This window comes from Oncorhynchus nerka, linkage group LG26, assembly GCF_034236695.1.
Source record: "Oncorhynchus nerka isolate Pitt River linkage group LG26, Oner_Uvic_2.0, whole genome shotgun sequence".
NCBI classification, from domain to species: Eukaryota; Metazoa; Chordata; class Actinopteri; order Salmoniformes; family Salmonidae; genus Oncorhynchus; species Oncorhynchus nerka.
The window spans coordinates 33,853,252-33,869,990 of NC_088421.1; the positions used below are offsets into that span (position 1 = coordinate 33,853,252).

Genomic DNA, 16,739 nt, shown 5'->3' on the forward strand with positions numbered 1-16,739 from the left:
AACTGCCAAATGTCCCACACCTGTAACTGTTGACAATACAATCGAGAAGAGATGATAATAGAGAGTAAACACCTATTGAAAACGACAAAAAGTTCTCATTCACAGCTAGGGGACTGACGACTGGTGCTAGAACAGGAGGGAAACGACACGGTCTATTACAATTTAGCCCAGTTCCGTACTTTATATAATTGAGAGGTTTTTGAATATGTCAGTGCGCATGGTCACTCCTTTATGTTACGACAGGAATGTTCATCTGTCTGTGTGTTCTCTGAGTTGCCTCCATGAGTGTGTATGATACGTTAATAGACAACAGGAATGGATACTTGCTGAACAGAGGTGATTATTATGGTGAGTAAATAACTTAATAACTATATTTGTAACTTGAGCAATCAAAGGTTTAGTATGTTATTGACAATAGGTGTAAATTATTTATCAAATATTTTCTGTTATAATATAAAATGTTTGTATTATTTCATGGCTATGTTGTTTTACTATTCGTTTTGATTTATAACTCTTTACAAAGATTGAATGGCATTTGTCAAACTGTGATGTTTGCGGGGCAGACATTCCCTTTTCCTTATGTTTAAAAACAGAGCCACTACCAAAATATACTTGTGCTCTGAAAGCCACTACCAAAATATACTTGTGCTCTGAAAGCCACTACCAAAATATACTTGTGCTCTGAAAGCCACTACCAAAATATACTTGTGCTCTGAAAGCCACTACCAAAATATACGTGTGCTCTGAAAGCCACTACCAAAATATACTTGTGCTCTGAAAGCCACTACCAAAATATACTTGTGCTCTGAAAGCCACTACAGAAAAGATTGCAAGGGGTGGGGGTTAGAAACACACTTCTTTTTTTAATCAGTCATGACAAGCTGAACAGTTAAAACGTTCTTAATTATTTCATGCCATTCCTAGTTATGAGAATAAACATAACTGTTTTTTTTGTTAGTCACATGGTCTGTCTCATATTATGACGTTCCAGAAGAAGTCTATTGTCACTGCTCATGGGTGACACTGAATTGTTGACATTATTATGGGCTGGTGGTGGCCCTTTCTTTAGGCTAAATATTCATTATTACAAACCAGAATTATATACTTTCTCAGATTGTAATATACATACTTCTTTATTCTGCTCTAGTCTCAGTGCACTTTTGTGCTCTGGATAAAATAATCTGTGAAATGCATTTTGCGTTAAAAAAAGAGAAGAAGTACCTATCAATATAAAGTATAAATAAAGTAAAGACACTTTTCTGTAACTGTTGTGTTCAGGCCGACCCGGACATGTCTTCGCAGAGTGGGGGTCATGATGTGGAGCTGTTCGTAGAGACCCCAGACTATGACCTGATCTGCACCATTTGCCAGGGGGTCCTCAGGTGCCCAGTAAGAGCTGCATGCCACCACATCTTCTGCAAGAAATGCATTTTACAATGGCTGAAGAGGTACTGCCTGTGCCTCAACACAAGCAAACATTATTGCATCCACAGATCATGGTTGGATGAAGAGACAGTTTCCCAGACAGTTTCTCCATTGAAAGTCCCACTGTCCCAAAATGTCTCATTCACATTGTCGTAGTATAGGCCTATAGTAATAGTTATTAGTATATTTGTTACTATAGTAAGAAATACATTGGGGCAAAAAAATATTTAGTCAGCCACCAATTGTGCAAGTTCTCCCACTTAAAAAGATGAGAGAGGCCTGTAATTTTCATCACAGGTACATCATAGGTACACTTGAACTATGACAGACAAAATGAGAAGAAAAAAAATCACATTGTAGGATTTTTAATGAATTTATTTGCAAATTATGGTGGCAAATAAGTATTTGGTCACCTACAAACAAGCAAGATTTCTGGCTCTCACAGACCTGTAACTTCTTCTTTAAGAGGCTCCTCTGTCCTCCACTCATTACATGTATTAATGGCACCTGTTTGAACTTGTTATCAGTATAAAAGACACCTGTCCACAACCTCAAACAGTCACACTCCAAACTCCACTATGGCCAAGACTAAAGAGCTGTCAAAGGACACCAGAAACAAAATTGTAGACCTGCACCAGGCTGGGAAGACTGAATCTGCAATAGGTAAGCAGCTTGGTTTGAAGAAATCAACTGTGGGAGCAATTATTAGGAAATGGAAGACATACAAGACCACTGATAATCTCCCTCGATCTGGGGCTCCACGCAAGATCTCACCCCGTGGAGTCAAAATGATCACAAGAACGGTGAGCAAAAATCCCAGAACCACACGGGGGGACCTAGTGAATGACCTGCAAAGAGCTGGGACCAAAGTAACAAAGCCTACCATCAGTAACACACTATGCCTGCAGTGCCAGACGTGTCCCCCTGCTTAAGCCAGTACATGTCCAGGCCCGTCTGAAGTTTGCTAGAGAGCATTTGGATGATCCAGAAGAAGATTGGGAGAATGTCATATGGTCAGATGAGACCAAAATATAACTTTTTGGTAAAAACTCAACTCGTTGTGTTTGGAGGACAAAGAATGCTGAGTTGCATCTAAAGAACACCATACCTAATGTGAAGCATGGGGATGGAAACATCATGCTTTGGGGCTGTTTTTCTGCAAAGGGACCAGGACGACTGATTCGTGTAAAGGAAAGAATGAATGGGGCCATGTATCGTGAGATTTTGAGTGAAAACCTCCTTCCATCAGCAAGGGCATTGAAGATGAAACATGGCTGGGTCTTTCAGCATGAAAATGATCCCAAACACACCGCCCGGGCAATGAAGGAGTGGCTTCGTAAGAAGCAATTCAAGGTCCTGGAGTGGCCTAGCCAGTCTCCAGATCTCAACCCCATAGAAAATCTTTGGAGGGAGTTGAAAGTCCGTGTTGTCCAGCAACAGCCCCAAAACATCACTGCTCTAGAGGAGATCTGCATGGAGGAATGGGCCAAAATACCAGCAACAGTGTGTGAAAACCTTGTGAAGACTTACAGAAAACGTTTGACCTCTGTCATTGCCAACAAAGGGTATATAACAAAGTATTGAGATAAACTTTTGTTATTGACCAAATACTTATTTTCCACCATAATTTGCAAATAAATTCATTAAAAATCCTACAATGTGATTTTCTGGATTTTTTTCCCTCATTTTGTCTGTCATAGTTGAAGTGTACCTATGATGAAAATTACAGGCCTCTCTCATCTTTTTAGTGGGAGAACTTGCACAATTGGTGGCTGACTAAACTCTTTTACCCCACTGTAGGTTATTATTCTACTGTAGCCTAAATTTAAACCGATGATGACAATTTGTGAGTGAAGATGATTCATTATTGTTCTTGAGGTGCAGACAGCAGACCTGCCCCTGCTGCAGAAAGCCTGTCAACCAGAGCTTGATATTTGTGATGTTCAAGCTAAGCAAGGTGATCGGTCGCCTAAAGATCAAGGTAAGTAAATGTTTTGTTAGAGAAAAAACACACACTTGGAGCAACCTAATCTCTTGCAGCAAACTTCTGCTTACTTGCCCCATGGGTGTGTTCATGCTTAATCTCATAGAGCCAGATGCGTGTGCCTCTGAATATTGCATATACTCTGACAGTCTGGCACACAAGATTAGCACATGCTAACTTGGTAAGTAAGTATTAATGGATCATCAGATACTATTGTTAAAAGCTGGCATTAAGTATGTAACAAACGCGTTGTTAAATAAAAAGTTACTGAAAAGTCACCAGATTACTCTTTGACCAAATTGAGATCAGGAGCATCCTGTTTCCATTGATCATCCTTGAGATGTTTCTACAATGTGATTGGATTCCACCTGTGGTAAATTCAATTGATTGGACATGATTTGGAAAGGCACACACCTGTCTATATAAGTTCCCACAGTTGACAGTGCACGTCAGAGCAAAAACCAAGCCATGAGGTTGAAGGAATTGTCCTTAGAGATCCAAGACAGGATTGTGTCGAGGCACAGATCTGGGGAAGGGTACCAAAAAAATTCTGCAGCATTGAAGGTCCCCAAGAACACAGTGGCCTAGATCATTCTTAAATGGAAGAAGTTTGGAACCCCCTAGACTCTTTCTAGAGCTGCCCGCCCAGCCAAAATGAGCAATCAGTGGAGAAGGGCCTTGTTCAGGGAGGTGACCAAGAACCCGATGGTCACTCTGACAGAGCTCTAGAGTTCCTCTGTGGCAGAAGGACAACCATCTCTGCAGCACTCCACCAATCATACCTTTATGGTAGTGGCCAGACAGAAGCCACTCCTCAGAAAAGGGCACATGATAGCCCGCTTGGAGTTTGCTCAAAGGCACCTGAAGGTAATGAGAAACAAGATCCCATGGTCTGATTAAACAAAGATGGAACTCTTTGGCCTCAATGCCAAGCTTCACATCTGGAGGTAACCTGGCACCATCCCTATGGTGAAGCATGGTGGTGGCAGCATCATGCTGTGGGTATGTTTTTCAGCGGCAGGGACTAGGAGACTAGTCAGGAAAGATGACCGGAGCAAAGTGCAGAGATACCTGATGAAAAGTTACTCCAGAGCGCTCAGGACCTCAGAGTGGGGAGCAGGTTCACCCTCCAACAGGATAACGACCCTAAGCACACAGCCAAGAAAACATAGAAGTGGCTTTGGGACAAGTCTCTGAATGTCCTTGAGTGGCCCAGCTAGAGCCCGGACTTAAACCCGATCAAAGATCTCTGGAGAGACCTGAAAATATCTGTGTAGCGATGCTCCCCATCCAACCTGACAGAGCTTGAAAGGATCTGCAGAGAAGAATGGGAGAAACTCCCCAAATACAGGTGTGCCAAGCTTGTAGTGTCCTACCCAAGAAGACTTGATGCTGTAATCGCTACCAAAGATGCTTCAACTAAGTAAAGGGTCTGAATACTTATGTAGATGTGATATTTATTTATTTGTATTATAAATTTGCAAATTTTTTGAAAAACCAGTTTTTGCTTTGTCATTATGGGGTATTGTGTGTAGCTTGATGGGGGGGGGGACAATTTAATCCATTTAGAATAAGGCTGTAATGTAACAAAATGTGGAAAATGCCAAAGGGTCTGAATACTTTCCGAATGCACTGTACTCCTTACCCTTTTACCTCTGCCCTTCTCTCCCCCATCTTTTTCCCCAGTGTAAAAACAAGATCCGTGGCTGCCCGCATACCTTAGCCCTGTCAGAGCAGTACTGCCACAGCATGAGCTGCCTGTTCGAGCTCATTCCCTGCCCCTACCAGGGCTGCCGTGCCCAGCTCCTCCGCAGGGACCTGGATGCCCACGCCAGGCACTGTGAGCACTGGAGCCAACCCTGCCACATGGGCTGTGGCACTGTGCTGTCCCACCGCACCCAGGCTAAGCACAACTGCTACAGGCAGCTGAGGCATGAGTATGAGGCCAGGCAGAGGAACCACCGGGCCATCGCAGCAGCCCTCCAAATGAAGATGAGGAGGATGCAGAGCACCATGGCCGACATGAAGAGGCAGATCGGCCTGATCTGTGAGAGCCTGGAGGTCATGGACGAACTGGAGGAGGTGGAAGAGGAGGACCTAGGTGAAACCAGTGGGAGTTTCAGTAGCAGTACCAGCAGTTCCTGAGTCCTGATGCAATGTATTTATAAAAATGACTCCCACACACAATTATCTCTGACACTTGAACTGTTTAGGACTATGCAGATCTTATTTTATTCCTAGCACCAAGTATGAAAGACCTGTGGAAATGGAATTTTCAGGGATGGACTGCTTCAAATAGCACATTTAGTCATAATTGCGTGTGTTGATATTGAAACTTCATATTTAATTTGAAAATGTATAAAGTTAGAACAATTTTGTACTGCATCCTTTAACATTTTGTTTTGTAAAGGATGATATATTTTACAAATAAAGTCAGCAACCTTTAACCTGTGATTTGTGTTATATCATTATGTATATGCACATTCTACATGTGACAATAAAAACAAATGTTTCATCTGTTTGCATGAAATGTTACTTCCAGGAGGTCCAATGTTGGCCCTTTCTGGCTATAATAAACCACTGCAACTATTTATATATTCCATATGGAACAAAGCTCACCAACCACAGCAACATGCAATTCCATAATAATATACATAATACAACTCCGATTTTTGTATGCATAGAAGTCAGTATATTTCAAAATATTTAATAGAATCCAGAAGTTTTATCATACAGATTACAGGGTGTAGAAAATATCGCGAGGTTTGCCCTCATATAAATACAAACGGAACCAGACTAGGGCCTTCTTCCTGTTATACAGAACACGTAAGTAACATGTCGAACAATTCTTTATTCAATGAAATCCACAAGCATCTCTGTGATCTCATTACAGACTTCACTGTTTGATGGTAGAAATCCTTAATTGTACTGTTAACAGTTGATTTAGAACCAAATTGAAAAATGTTTAGGCAATTATTGATAGTTGTGAATGACTGACGGTAACACCAGTTCCTAGTTAGCGCACATGGCTACAATACAAAACATCGATGTGGTACTCGTTATGTTTACTGTACAATATGTAGATGTACCATTCAGAAACCCTAACGATGCGACGCCGTTCATTACGTGCATGTTTATCCTTTAATATTTCATTCGCTAGCCAGTACGCTAAGCAATTCCACGAGCCATGATGTTGATTGGGCCTTGGTGACGTGAATTTAGGTAGCTCATCGTTACTTATTCTGACGTTTAATCCTTATTCAACAGCAAATGGCGGACAACGCCGGTGGAGAACGTGGAGGTTTCCGTGGAGGTTTTGGCAGTGGCGACCGGGGTCGTGGTCGTGGACGCGGTAGAGGCCGTGGTCGCGGTCGTGGACGCGGTGCCAGGGGCGGCAAGTCCGAGGACAAGGAAGTGAGTTGACATCCTTGAGCCCTTGTTTTTCTTTCTGGTCACAATGAAGGCGATTACGAATGGAGACTAAACTGGCCTGAGTGACGTTGCATGGGCAATATGTTGGGTTTTATATGAATTAATAATTCAAGTGATGCTTAGTCCAACTTTGAAACCCTACATAAGTTGATTCTGCAGACCTTTGTCAGCAAGGCTTGGCCTGGAGTGGCTTAGTTCTTTCCTGTAGTGTCTGCTAGAGAGAACTGAGATGGTTTGAGGCCCTGCTGTGCCTCTTCCATAGCAAGGTTATAGGTATATCTCAGACAACTAATAGTTGGTGGTCCTGTGGCTCAGTAGTTGAGAGCATGGCGTTTGCAGGGTTGGGTTTGATTCCCACTTGTGTGAGAGAAAACACTTCTCATGTGTCGCGTGTCGCTTTGTTTACTGTCTACTAAATGTTTCAAAATGTATATATATTTTTTAATTCAAATGAATGTTTCTCTTTCAGTGGGTGCCAGTGACCAAGCTGGGCCGCCTTGTTAAGGACATGAAGATCAAGTCTCTGGAGGAGATCTATCTCTACTCCCTGCCCATAAAGGTAAATGACAACTTAATGGTTTCCATAGCTGTACATGTTGTTAAACTAAAAGCACTATGAGCAGTTTACTCATATGGTGTGTTTATAATAGTTGTTTCCATCCTGCCTCTTCTGACAGTGTTTTTATCATGTTATAGGAGTCTGAGATCATTGACTTCTTCCTGGGGTCCTCGTTGAAAGATGAGGTGCTGAAGATTATGCCTGTCCAGAAGCAGACCAGGGCTGGCCAGCGCACCAGGTTCAAGGCCTTTGTTGCCATTGGTGACTACAACGGCCATGTGGGCCTGGGGGTGAAGTGCTCCAAGGAGGTGGCCACTGCCATTCGAGGAGCCATCATCCTGGCAAAGCTGTCCATTGTGCCTGTGAGGAGGGGATACTGGGGGAACAAAATCGGCAAGCCCCACACCGTGCCATGCAAGGTGACTGGTCGTTGTGGCTCTGTCCTGGTGCGTCTGATCCCTGCGCCCCGTGGTACTGGCATCGTGTCTGCCCCTGTGCCCAAGAAGCTGCTCACAATGGCTGGTATCGACGATTGCTACACCTCGGCCAGGGGCTGCACTGCCACTCTAGGCAACTTCGGTAAGAAACCTACACTGTGTTTGACTAATTTTCAATGGTGTTATAATGGGTATTATCAGTGCAGCCGCATCCCCCTCCTAGCTCTGCTCAGCTTCACCCATAAGTGGTATAGTTGTCGTTAATCAGGAGGTAAACTAATGAGTATGGTAATGCACGGCAGAAAGACTTCCTAATAGTCTCTTCTGTTCCCCCATTCTGTGCTCAACATCCAGCCCCAGTCACTACAGTAGCATAGTTGGGTACATAAAAGTGAATTGATACTAAGTGTTTGTCTTTACAGCCAAGGCTACCTTTGATGCCATCTCCAAGACCTACAGCTACCTGACCCCTGATCTGTGGAAGGAGACTGTCTTCACCAAGTCTCCTTACCAGGTCAGTTCTAAAGCCTTGATGCCCTCATCATTCATGATATCGAGTTTATAAAGGCCTTTTCTGTGTTTCACTGTAAGGATGGGAACAAAGTAAATGTTGCCTTTGTATTGCCCGTTCATCGTCTCAAAGGTGAATGGGTTACTGAAGGAGGCATACAGTAATTATTGTGGTTATCTTTGAGGGGTGCGCACCGAATCCTTTCAATTCGATTAACTGCAACACAACTGTAGCGAGACATGATAGATCTAATATACAAATGGGCAGTCTTAGATCTGTGTTTCTGTGGTATGTGATATATTAAACACTAACAGACCTGGTTCTTATTCACAAATCAAAACTTGGTTAAGTATGTTATTGACACTAAGGAACTTGGATGTGTGAAAGTGTCAATTTTGTGTCCTGCAGGAGTTCACTGATCACCTGGCCAAGACCCACACCAGGGTGTCTGTGCAGAGGACGGCCGCAGCTGTCCCGGCATCCTCCTAAACACTTTTGTACAGTGGATTAAATAAAGGGTTTAACACCATTACTGTCTCCTTAAACTGATGTGCTATAATATGAATCAAGATGTAAGATGCTGATGGCTAGCTAGATCATGTGACAGCAATAAGATCAAACTCTATTTTGGGCATTTTGACACCATGGTTGATTATTACTTCAGGTAATGAGGACTTCAAGGGTTTAGTCCCCTCCTTCAAATCTGGATTTAACCAGCACTGCTCTTAACTCCCAGGCTTCACTAAAAATCAGATTGATTTAGACCTTGGAGACTAGGTGGGTGCAATTAATTTGGATTCCTCTGGCTTAGTTGCCGGCTGTTACGCAAATTCGTACTGATAATTTGTTCGTCTGAATATTTACAATGATTCACTTGCCTACCCACAATACCCCAGGGCAAAATGGTATTGCTAGATGTCTTTGCAAATAAAAAATCTGATAGGTCTTGCATCAAGTATGCAACAAATATACTTAACAAGTTGCATGGACTTGAGTGCAGTAAGTGTTTAGGACAACCTTATTGCTGTATCCCACATGTTTTGTAAGTTAAAGCAGTGAATTTCAAGCAAATTAAACAAAGACCAGGGAGATTTTCCGATGCCTCGCAAGGGGCACCTGTTAGGTGGCATAAAATAAAAAGCGGACATTGAATATCCCTTGCATGATTAAGTTACTAATTACACTTTGGCTAGTTCAATGCACGCAGTAACTGCAAAAATAGTCGTCCTGCCTTAGTTGCTGGAGAGGAAGGAACTGCAATTTCACCTTGAGGCCAATGGTTACGAGAGCTGGATGTGTCGAAGTTGCTCCATAATACTAACCACTTTTTTTTTTTTTACCCCTTTCTCTTCCCAATTTCGTGGTATCCAATTGTTAGTAGCTACTATATTATTTCATCGCTACAACTCGTACGGGCTCGGGAGAGATGAAGGTTGAAAGTCATGCATCCTCCGATACACAACCAAGCCACACTGCTTCACACAGCGCCATCCAACCCGGAAGCCAGCCGCACCAATGTGTCGGAGGAAACACTGCACCTGGCAACCTTGGTTAGCGTGCATTGTGCTCGGCCCGCCACAGGAGTCGCTGGTGCGTGATGACAAGGATTTCCCTACCGGCTAAACCCTCCCTAACACGGACGACGCTAGGCCAATTGTGAGTCGCCCCACGGACCTCCCGGTCGCGGCGAGTTACGACAGCCTGGGTACGAACCCAGAGTCTCTGGTGGCACAGCTGGAGCTGCAGTACAGCACCCTTAACCACTGTGCCACCCGGGAGGCCTGGTTGAGTTTTAGGATTTAAAAAATCCTCGAACTTGTCTGCTTTTCGGCTGGACAATCACCTAAAACGAGGCCAAATATGAGTTTACCGAGACCAATGTTCCTGGGTGGCCTAGTTGAGGAATATCTCTGGCAAGACTTGACAATGGCTGTCTAGCATTGGTCATTAAACTTGACAGGGCTTGAATAATTTAAGAATGTGCAAATATTGTGCAAAGCACTTACCCAGAAAGACTCACTGCTGAAGTGTATTTGTGTACTATAAACTGGTTCATTCTGAATACTGACAGCTGTGGTAAATCGTAGCGTATACCATGGTTGGTAACCAGTTTAAGAGTAAGACACCTTGGGGGGTTTGGTATATATCCAATATACCACGGATAAGGGCTGTATCGCACTGCGTTGTGATAAATACAGCACTCAGCCATGTGTTAATACTTATGTAAGAGGTGTTTTTAAAACATGTTTTCATTATGGGGCACTACGTGTAAATGGTTGAAATATTTAATCCAGTTTAAATTCAGGCTGTAACCATGTGGAATAAGTCAGTATGAATACTTTCTGAAGGCCCTATGATGTGGCAACAGAACCAATGCTCCTGCATATCTCATTACAAGCTTTTGGTTTAAGGTTGAGCATCAGCACATATCCCTTTAGCACATGGGGCACGCTGATTGGTGTCACCTCAGTTATTAGCATGTTACACCTGTGCTAGTTGCCATTACATTAGTGGGAAGGTGTTACACTTGTGCTGGCTCAGGTGCTATTTAAGAGTGACTGGCCCAGTGGTCTTGATAATGGAAAAATAATCTGTTATTTTGATTTAATTGAAAAACCATCTTTCTTTTAGAATCATACAATGAACATCTGAGATGTGCTATCATGTACATTTAATCATGGCTGCTTATTTCACAACGTTGGACTTGAATTCGACCAAGATGAATCCCAAATGAGTCAGATTTCTTGTATTCTGTGTCCCCTTGAAATGAGAATATTCTAGGCTTTTCCACTCAGACCCCAATGCGTTTTGATCAAGTGAGAAGCAGGGACGCGCAATCAAATACTTTGAGATCCAGTACTACTTGTGGCAGTGTACTTGCAGCCCAGTGGGACTAGACCACAACAGTTCCTATTCAAGAATGGTTTGAGTTCTGGAGATGGCTAAAAACTGCTGGAGTCAAGGGTAAATGCAGCTCATTCAAAAAGTTGTCTGTTACTACAACTAAACAATACAATGAGGACAATTAGTTTTTCGCAATAAACATATTTACTCTACATTTCATACATAGGAGAGAGACTTGGAACAGAGTGATTAGGGGTTATATTGTTTAAGCTTTTGCCTCGGCCGCCATCATCCTGTCTTTCTGCTTCATCAGACATTTCCTTGAGCTGGCGTAGGCTCCCAGATCCCCATCTACAACAGAGGAAGGACAACAGTTTGACAATGCAATGGAACAGTAGCCTCAGCCATAACATTTCTGCATTCCACTGCAGGAAATTCTTCCCTGGAGGTGTCATGAAATTATTTATATTGAAAAACATTCGGGCAGCAGCACTTAAGTTTCGAAATGTTTACTACTGAACACAACTGACACCTGAAGTTATGTTTCACTATATTGGATCACTCCGCGGCGGAGGGATACATCCGAGGTGAGGATTTACAGATTTACTCCTGGGTACACCTGTGTCATGGCTGGGGTCCGACCCTATATATAGACCCCATGACCGCGACACTTTATTGCTGAGGTTGCGCTGTCACTCCTTTCTCTCAGGTGGGGTGGAGATGCTAAGGATGTGCCGCTGGGAGCTGGTCAGCACAGACGCCTCCCAATTCGGGGGGGTGTGACTAAGGGCAGGTTGGCCAGTGGCTGTTGGCTACACCCTTGGAGCGGCAGGCCCATCAATACACTAGAGCTGTACTGCTGGCCCTGCAGTCCTTCCTTCCACATCTGAAGGGAAGACATGTCCTGGTGAGAACGGACAACACCACAATGGTGGCTTACATCAACCATCAGGGTGGACTGAGGTCGCACTGCCCCTCTCATGGCACGGGAGCTCCTTCTCTGGGCTCCGGGACGCCTAGCGTCTCTACGTGCAGGGCACGTACCTGGCATCCTGAATATGGCAGAGGATATGCTCTCAAAGGAGGGCCCACCACCTTGGGACTAGAGCCTACATCCCCAGGTGGTGCAGCACCTGTGGGACAAGTTCGGGAGGGCGCAGGTGGACCCGTTTGCCTCCCTGGACAATGCGCACAGCCCCCTGTGGTAGTCCATGTCAGAGCCACCAGGGCCTCTGTGCTTGGATGCTCTGGCTCACGATTGGCCAGGGCTGGAGATTTATGCATTCCCCCCTTTTCCCCTGATCCAGGCTGTGCTGGACAGGACCAGGATGGCAGAGCATCATCTGCTTCTGGTGGCCCCAGCGACCCTGGTTCAGCTCCTGTCGCTGTTGTCTGGGACACCTTGGGAACTTCCCGAGACCAGACCTGTCTCAGGCCGGGGGAACTCTGGCATCGGAGGCCGCACCGCCTCAGTCTGTGGGATTGGCCACTGAACGGCACCAATGGTCCATGTTAAGACTACAAGAGGGTGTAATGAACACCATGCAGAACGCTAGGGCGCCTGCTATAACCGCGGCATACTAGTTGCGCTGGCGGTTGTTCTGCTCTTGGTGCACTAGTATTGAGGTTGGGCCCAAGTCATGCGGGGTGCACTATGTCCTCCAATACCTACAGTCTCACTTGGATGAGGGCTTCACAGTCTCTATTTGGCTGCTATATCTGCCTGTCATGTGGGGTGGATGGACAGGTCAGTGGGGCGCCAGCCCTTGGTCTCCAGGTTTATGAAGGGGGTTTGTCCCCTGCGTCCAGCTAGGACCCACTCAATGGCGAGCTGGGATCTGGATGTGGTCTTGGCAGCTTTGGCAAAGCCGCATTTAGAAATGTTGGAGTCTGCCTCCCTGAAACCTCTCTATGAAGGTGGCTTTCTTGGTAGCGATTACTTCATGAAGAGGGTGGGTGAGCTCCATGCTCTTTCGGTAAGTTCTGAGTGCTACCGGATGGACCCCGGGGGGAGGAGTATGTATCTCCGTCCCAACCCTTCATTCCTCCCGAAGGTTCTGTCAGACAGGCATGTGAACATCCCTTTTATCCGGTCTGCTTATGACCCTCCTCTCCGGCATGCAGTGGCTGCCTATGTGGAGCGGACACAGTCGGTGAGAACAGACCAGCTCTTTGTCTGCTATGACGAGAGCCCAGCCCAGCTCTCTCACTGGATCGAGGAAACGATTACGACAGCATATCACCTAGCTGGGATCTGTGGTGGCACATTCAACACGAGGTGTTGGTGTGTCCTGAGCTCTACTGCGAGGAGTGCCCTCGCTGATATCTGTGCTGCGGCCAGCTGGGCTTCCTCGTGGACCTTTACTAGGTACTATCGGGTAAATGTGGCACCTCCCTCTGCGGTTGGTTCAGTGGTCCTGGGCGTCGCCTCCCCTTCCGGGGATGGGCCGGGACCCCTCTTCCACAATGACGGCCCCTGCGTCTTGGTCCCACCCTGGGACTTTGCCGCTGGCTGGCCAGGTCCCTCTAGCACTGACTAATCTGGTACACCAAAATATTGGAGTGATCCAATATAGTGAAACATAACAAAGGTTACGTATGTAATCACGGTTATGAGAGCTATATGGATCACTCCAATCTTTTACGGTGCTAGAGGCGCCTCAAATTATGTAGATAACATGTCACGGCCATGGGGTCTATATATAGGGGCGGACCCTAGCCGTTACACAGGTTTACACAGGAGTAAATCTGTAAATCCTCAACTCGGATGTATCCTTCCGCTGAGAAGTGATACCAATATATTGGCGTGATCCATATAGCTCACATAACCGTGGTTACATACGTAACCTTCCTTTTTCCAGGTTTGGGTCTGTTGATCTTCTCTCTCTGGCATTAGTTTTTTTCCCCATCAGTATTATTCAGAAATTAAAACATACATCTGCAGACTCAATAACGGGTGCTGTCAGTGGTTGGAGGTTCGAGCAACGCATAGGCCTAGCTGTCATTCTTGCCCCGTAGATGCTTGGAACATGCTATCAACAGTGTTACTGCCATATTTACAACCCTGAATTGTAATTGAGGCATGACTGGAGTGAGTGGTACTTACAGCGTGACTGGTAGGCCTTGGCCACGTCTGCAAACTGCTGCAGCTCCTTGGAACAGTTCTGGTGGTAGCTGGTACCCTCCCTCTGCTGGCAGGCCCTCAGACGCTCCTGGACCACCTTCACAATCTCCTGGTCCACCTTACTGGGCGGGCGGGGAAGGACACACACACAACAGACAGCTGTTAGGGTGGTTGTGAATTCACTAAACAGGATAAGCCGATGAATGGTTAAAAGCAGTGGGTAACACGGAACCCAAACCGGCTGCGCGCGTGCACCATCGTGCACAAATGTATTTTGTCCCCCCCACACCAAATGCAGGTTAAAAAATCGAAACAAACTCTGAACCAATTATATTAATTTGGGGATAGGTCGAAAAGCATTAAACATTTATGGCAATTTAGCTAGTTAGCTTGCTGTTGCTGGCTAATTTGTCCTGGGATATAAACATTGAGTTGTTATTTTGTCTGAAATGCACAAGGTCCTCTACTCTGCCAATTAATCCACACATAAAACGGTCAACCAAATCGTTTCTAATCATCTCTCTTCCTTCCAGGCTTTTTCTTCTCTTGACTTTATATTGCAATTGGCAACTTTAATAAATTAGGTGCAAGACCTCGTTCGTCTTTCAGTCACCCACGTGGGTATAACCAATGATGAGATGGCACGTGGGTACCTGCTTCTATAAACCAATGAGGAGATGGGAGAGGCAGGACTTCTGATCTGCGTCAGAACTGAATTTCTATTTTAGCCCTTGGCAACGCAGACACTCGTTGGCGCAATAATTGAATAACAGATTTCTAAATCTATTTTGCAACACACGCAACGCGAGTGGTGTAGTCAGCCTGTAACTGTCCTATCATATCTGACCACAGAACATTCATCTCTTGGACAAACTATGTAAGGTCAACTTCCCGGTAACCAATTGATGCGGATTCAGACTTTTCATACAACAGATGTGGAAAGCATTTCGTGAACTTGCACTTGACTTTTCCCCCCTCTTACTAGCGGACTTTGCTGATAGGTACTTTGAGGGAAAATGACTTAATATGACTGGTTGTCCCACCTAGCCATTTGAAGATGAATGCACTAACTAAGTCGCTCTGGATAAGATGGTCTACTTGTTTTTTTACAGTATGTCTTGTCATTTAATCCAGTCAATGGGTTTTTCCTCATGATGAGTTGATGTAGAGGGGTGTCAAACTTCTGGAGGACCACAGTGTCTGCTGGTTTTCACACGTTCCTTTATTTCAGACTGGAAAACCATGACTATGTACTTAATGACCTTCATTGGGAAGAAAGTAAAGCCAGAGGCACTGTGGCCCTCGAGCTTGAAAGAGGAATACTTACTGATCTCTCCTCCACTGCATCTCAGCCTCATAGTAACAGGTGTAGTCTCCCTCTGTGCACTCGGTCAGCTCTGGGACACGGCGGAACTTCTGGTGGTAGTAGTTGTACCTGTTGCCAGAGTGGATACCCTCCACAAGTTCTGTTGAGAGATGAGGGGAACATGTCAAAATGTACTTATTGTTGATCATGTGGTACAAAGTACTTAAGGAGTCCTATTGCTGACTGATTTCACATGAAAGGATTGGTGAAAGCTATGTGGAACTTCCAGTCCAATGTTAGATCAGTGATATTACTGGAAAGAGGTGAAGGATGCATTTCTAGACCCTGAATTACAGTAATATGATATTTAATGAGTAGTATCTAGCTAGTGTCAAGTGAATTGCGCTGCATGCAACATTATGCACTACACCTGAATAAACTAAAACTGCAACACATAGCTACCGAGCTAGGTAGAAAGCATAACCGCAACACTTGCTAGTTGACAGCTAACGCGATCTAGTAAGCTAACTGAAACAATTTCTCTGAACTCCACATCTGTCATTTGAAATCCTCTATCATTATAAATGTTTAATGCCATGGTCTGTCTCCATGTATCTCGCTAGATATCCAACATTAGCTAGTGTTAGCAACCCCACAGATGGGTTAGTTCAAAAATAATTGGCAAAACGTTAGCTTAGCTAGCTCACCTCTGAATGTGGTGACAGGGAGGTCCACGGAATAATAGAAGAGTTTAGTCAAAATCAGGGCTGGGTTGGGAAGGGTCGTCTGCTTGTCCACGATGGGAGTCTGGCGGGGAGGCTCTGGATACGCATCTTTATCATAGTCCGATGGCATTTTGCTGTCTTTTGTTAAAGAAAAAAAATAAACTTCAATTCGACCTCTTCTACGCATGCGTAGGAGGAACAACATGGCGTTGGAGGTCAGAAGTAAGTACAAAATGTAATATGGTGAACATAAATACAATTTCAGTAAGATTATCAAAAAACGATTTATACATTTTATTTACACCCTTTATCTCGAATATTACATTTACATTTCTTTCATTTCTCAAGCAGAGGTCGAAGGTAAAAGTTCAGCGCAGAGAAAATGTGTGGTC

General features: G+C 44.6%; 3 protein-coding genes and 1 non-coding gene across 5 annotated transcripts; 3 read left to right on the forward strand and 1 right to left on the reverse strand.

Annotated features, from left to right (window-relative positions):
- Nucleotides 1–37: 37 nt before the first annotated feature.
- LOC115117265 (RING finger protein 151-like) lies at nt 38–5,863 on the forward strand. 2 transcript variants are annotated; one of them, XM_065010479.1, is made up of 4 exons: nt 38–348; nt 1,279–1,448; nt 3,304–3,406; nt 5,096–5,863. In XM_065010479.1, the coding sequence occupies exons 1-4, from the start codon at nt 346–348 to the stop codon at nt 5,552–5,554; spliced, it is 735 nt and encodes a 244-aa protein (XP_064866551.1). In that variant the 5' UTR covers nt 38–345; the 3' UTR covers nt 5,555–5,863. The 2 variants fall into 2 exon arrangements, with proteins under 2 accessions (XP_064866551.1, XP_064866552.1); XM_065010480.1 differs by having other exon boundaries at nt 39–348; nt 3,310–3,406.
- A 773-nt stretch (nt 5,864–6,636) lies between these two features.
- rps2 (ribosomal protein S2) lies at nt 6,637–8,877 on the forward strand. Its single transcript, XM_065010478.1, has 5 exons — nt 6,637–6,823; nt 7,311–7,400; nt 7,538–7,979; nt 8,260–8,351; nt 8,757–8,877. The coding sequence occupies exons 1-5, from the start codon at nt 6,680–6,682 to the stop codon at nt 8,835–8,837; spliced, it is 849 nt and encodes a 282-aa protein (XP_064866550.1). The 5' UTR covers nt 6,637–6,679; the 3' UTR covers nt 8,838–8,877.
- LOC115119965 (small nucleolar RNA SNORA9) lies at nt 6,995–7,131 on the forward strand. Its single transcript, XR_003862067.2, has one exon. It is a non-coding gene; the product is annotated as a small nucleolar RNA SNORA9 (small nucleolar RNA).
- A 2,125-nt stretch (nt 8,878–11,002) lies between the features above and the next one.
- Nucleotides 11,003–16,550, reverse strand: ndufb10 (NADH:ubiquinone oxidoreductase subunit B10). The gene is made up of 4 exons (XM_029657105.2): nt 16,330–16,550; nt 15,644–15,782; nt 14,299–14,438; nt 11,003–11,543 (listed from the first exon to the last, which is right to left on the reverse strand). The coding sequence occupies exons 1-4, from the start codon at nt 16,532–16,534 to the stop codon at nt 11,458–11,460; spliced, it is 570 nt and encodes a 189-aa protein (XP_029512965.2). The 5' UTR covers nt 16,535–16,550; the 3' UTR covers nt 11,003–11,457.
- Between the last annotated feature and the right edge of the window lie 189 nt (nt 16,551–16,739).

Excerpts from the sequence above, each read along its gene's own strand:
- ndufb10 (XM_029657105.2), bottom strand. The coding sequence starts at position 16,534 with ATGCGTAGAAGAGGTCGAATTGAAGTTTATTTTTTTTCTTTAACAAAA. Across the intron at positions 15,783-16,329 it reads CCCTGTCACCACATTCAGAG|AACTTGTGGAGGGTATCCAC; the intron begins GTGAGCTAGCTA and ends ATCTCTCAACAG. Across the intron at positions 14,439-15,643 it reads ATGCAGTGGAGGAGAGATCA|TAAGGTGGACCAGGAGATTG; the intron begins GTAAGTATTCCT and ends CCGCCCGCCCAG.
- LOC115117265 (XM_065010479.1), top strand. Across the intron at positions 1,449-3,303 it reads ATTTTACAATGGCTGAAGAG|GTGCAGACAGCAGACCTGCC; the intron begins GTACTGCCTGTG and ends ATTGTTCTTGAG. Across the intron at positions 3,407-5,095 it reads TCGGTCGCCTAAAGATCAAG|TGTAAAAACAAGATCCGTGG; the intron begins GTAAGTAAATGT and ends CTTTTTCCCCAG.
- rps2 (XM_065010478.1), top strand. The coding sequence starts at position 6,680 with ATGGCGGACAACGCCGGTGGAGAACGTGGAGGTTTCCGTGGAGGTTTT. Across the intron at positions 7,401-7,537 it reads TCTACTCCCTGCCCATAAAG|GAGTCTGAGATCATTGACTT; the intron begins GTAAATGACAAC and ends ATCATGTTATAG. Across the intron at positions 7,980-8,259 it reads TGCCACTCTAGGCAACTTCG|CCAAGGCTACCTTTGATGCC; the intron begins GTAAGAAACCTA and ends TTGTCTTTACAG.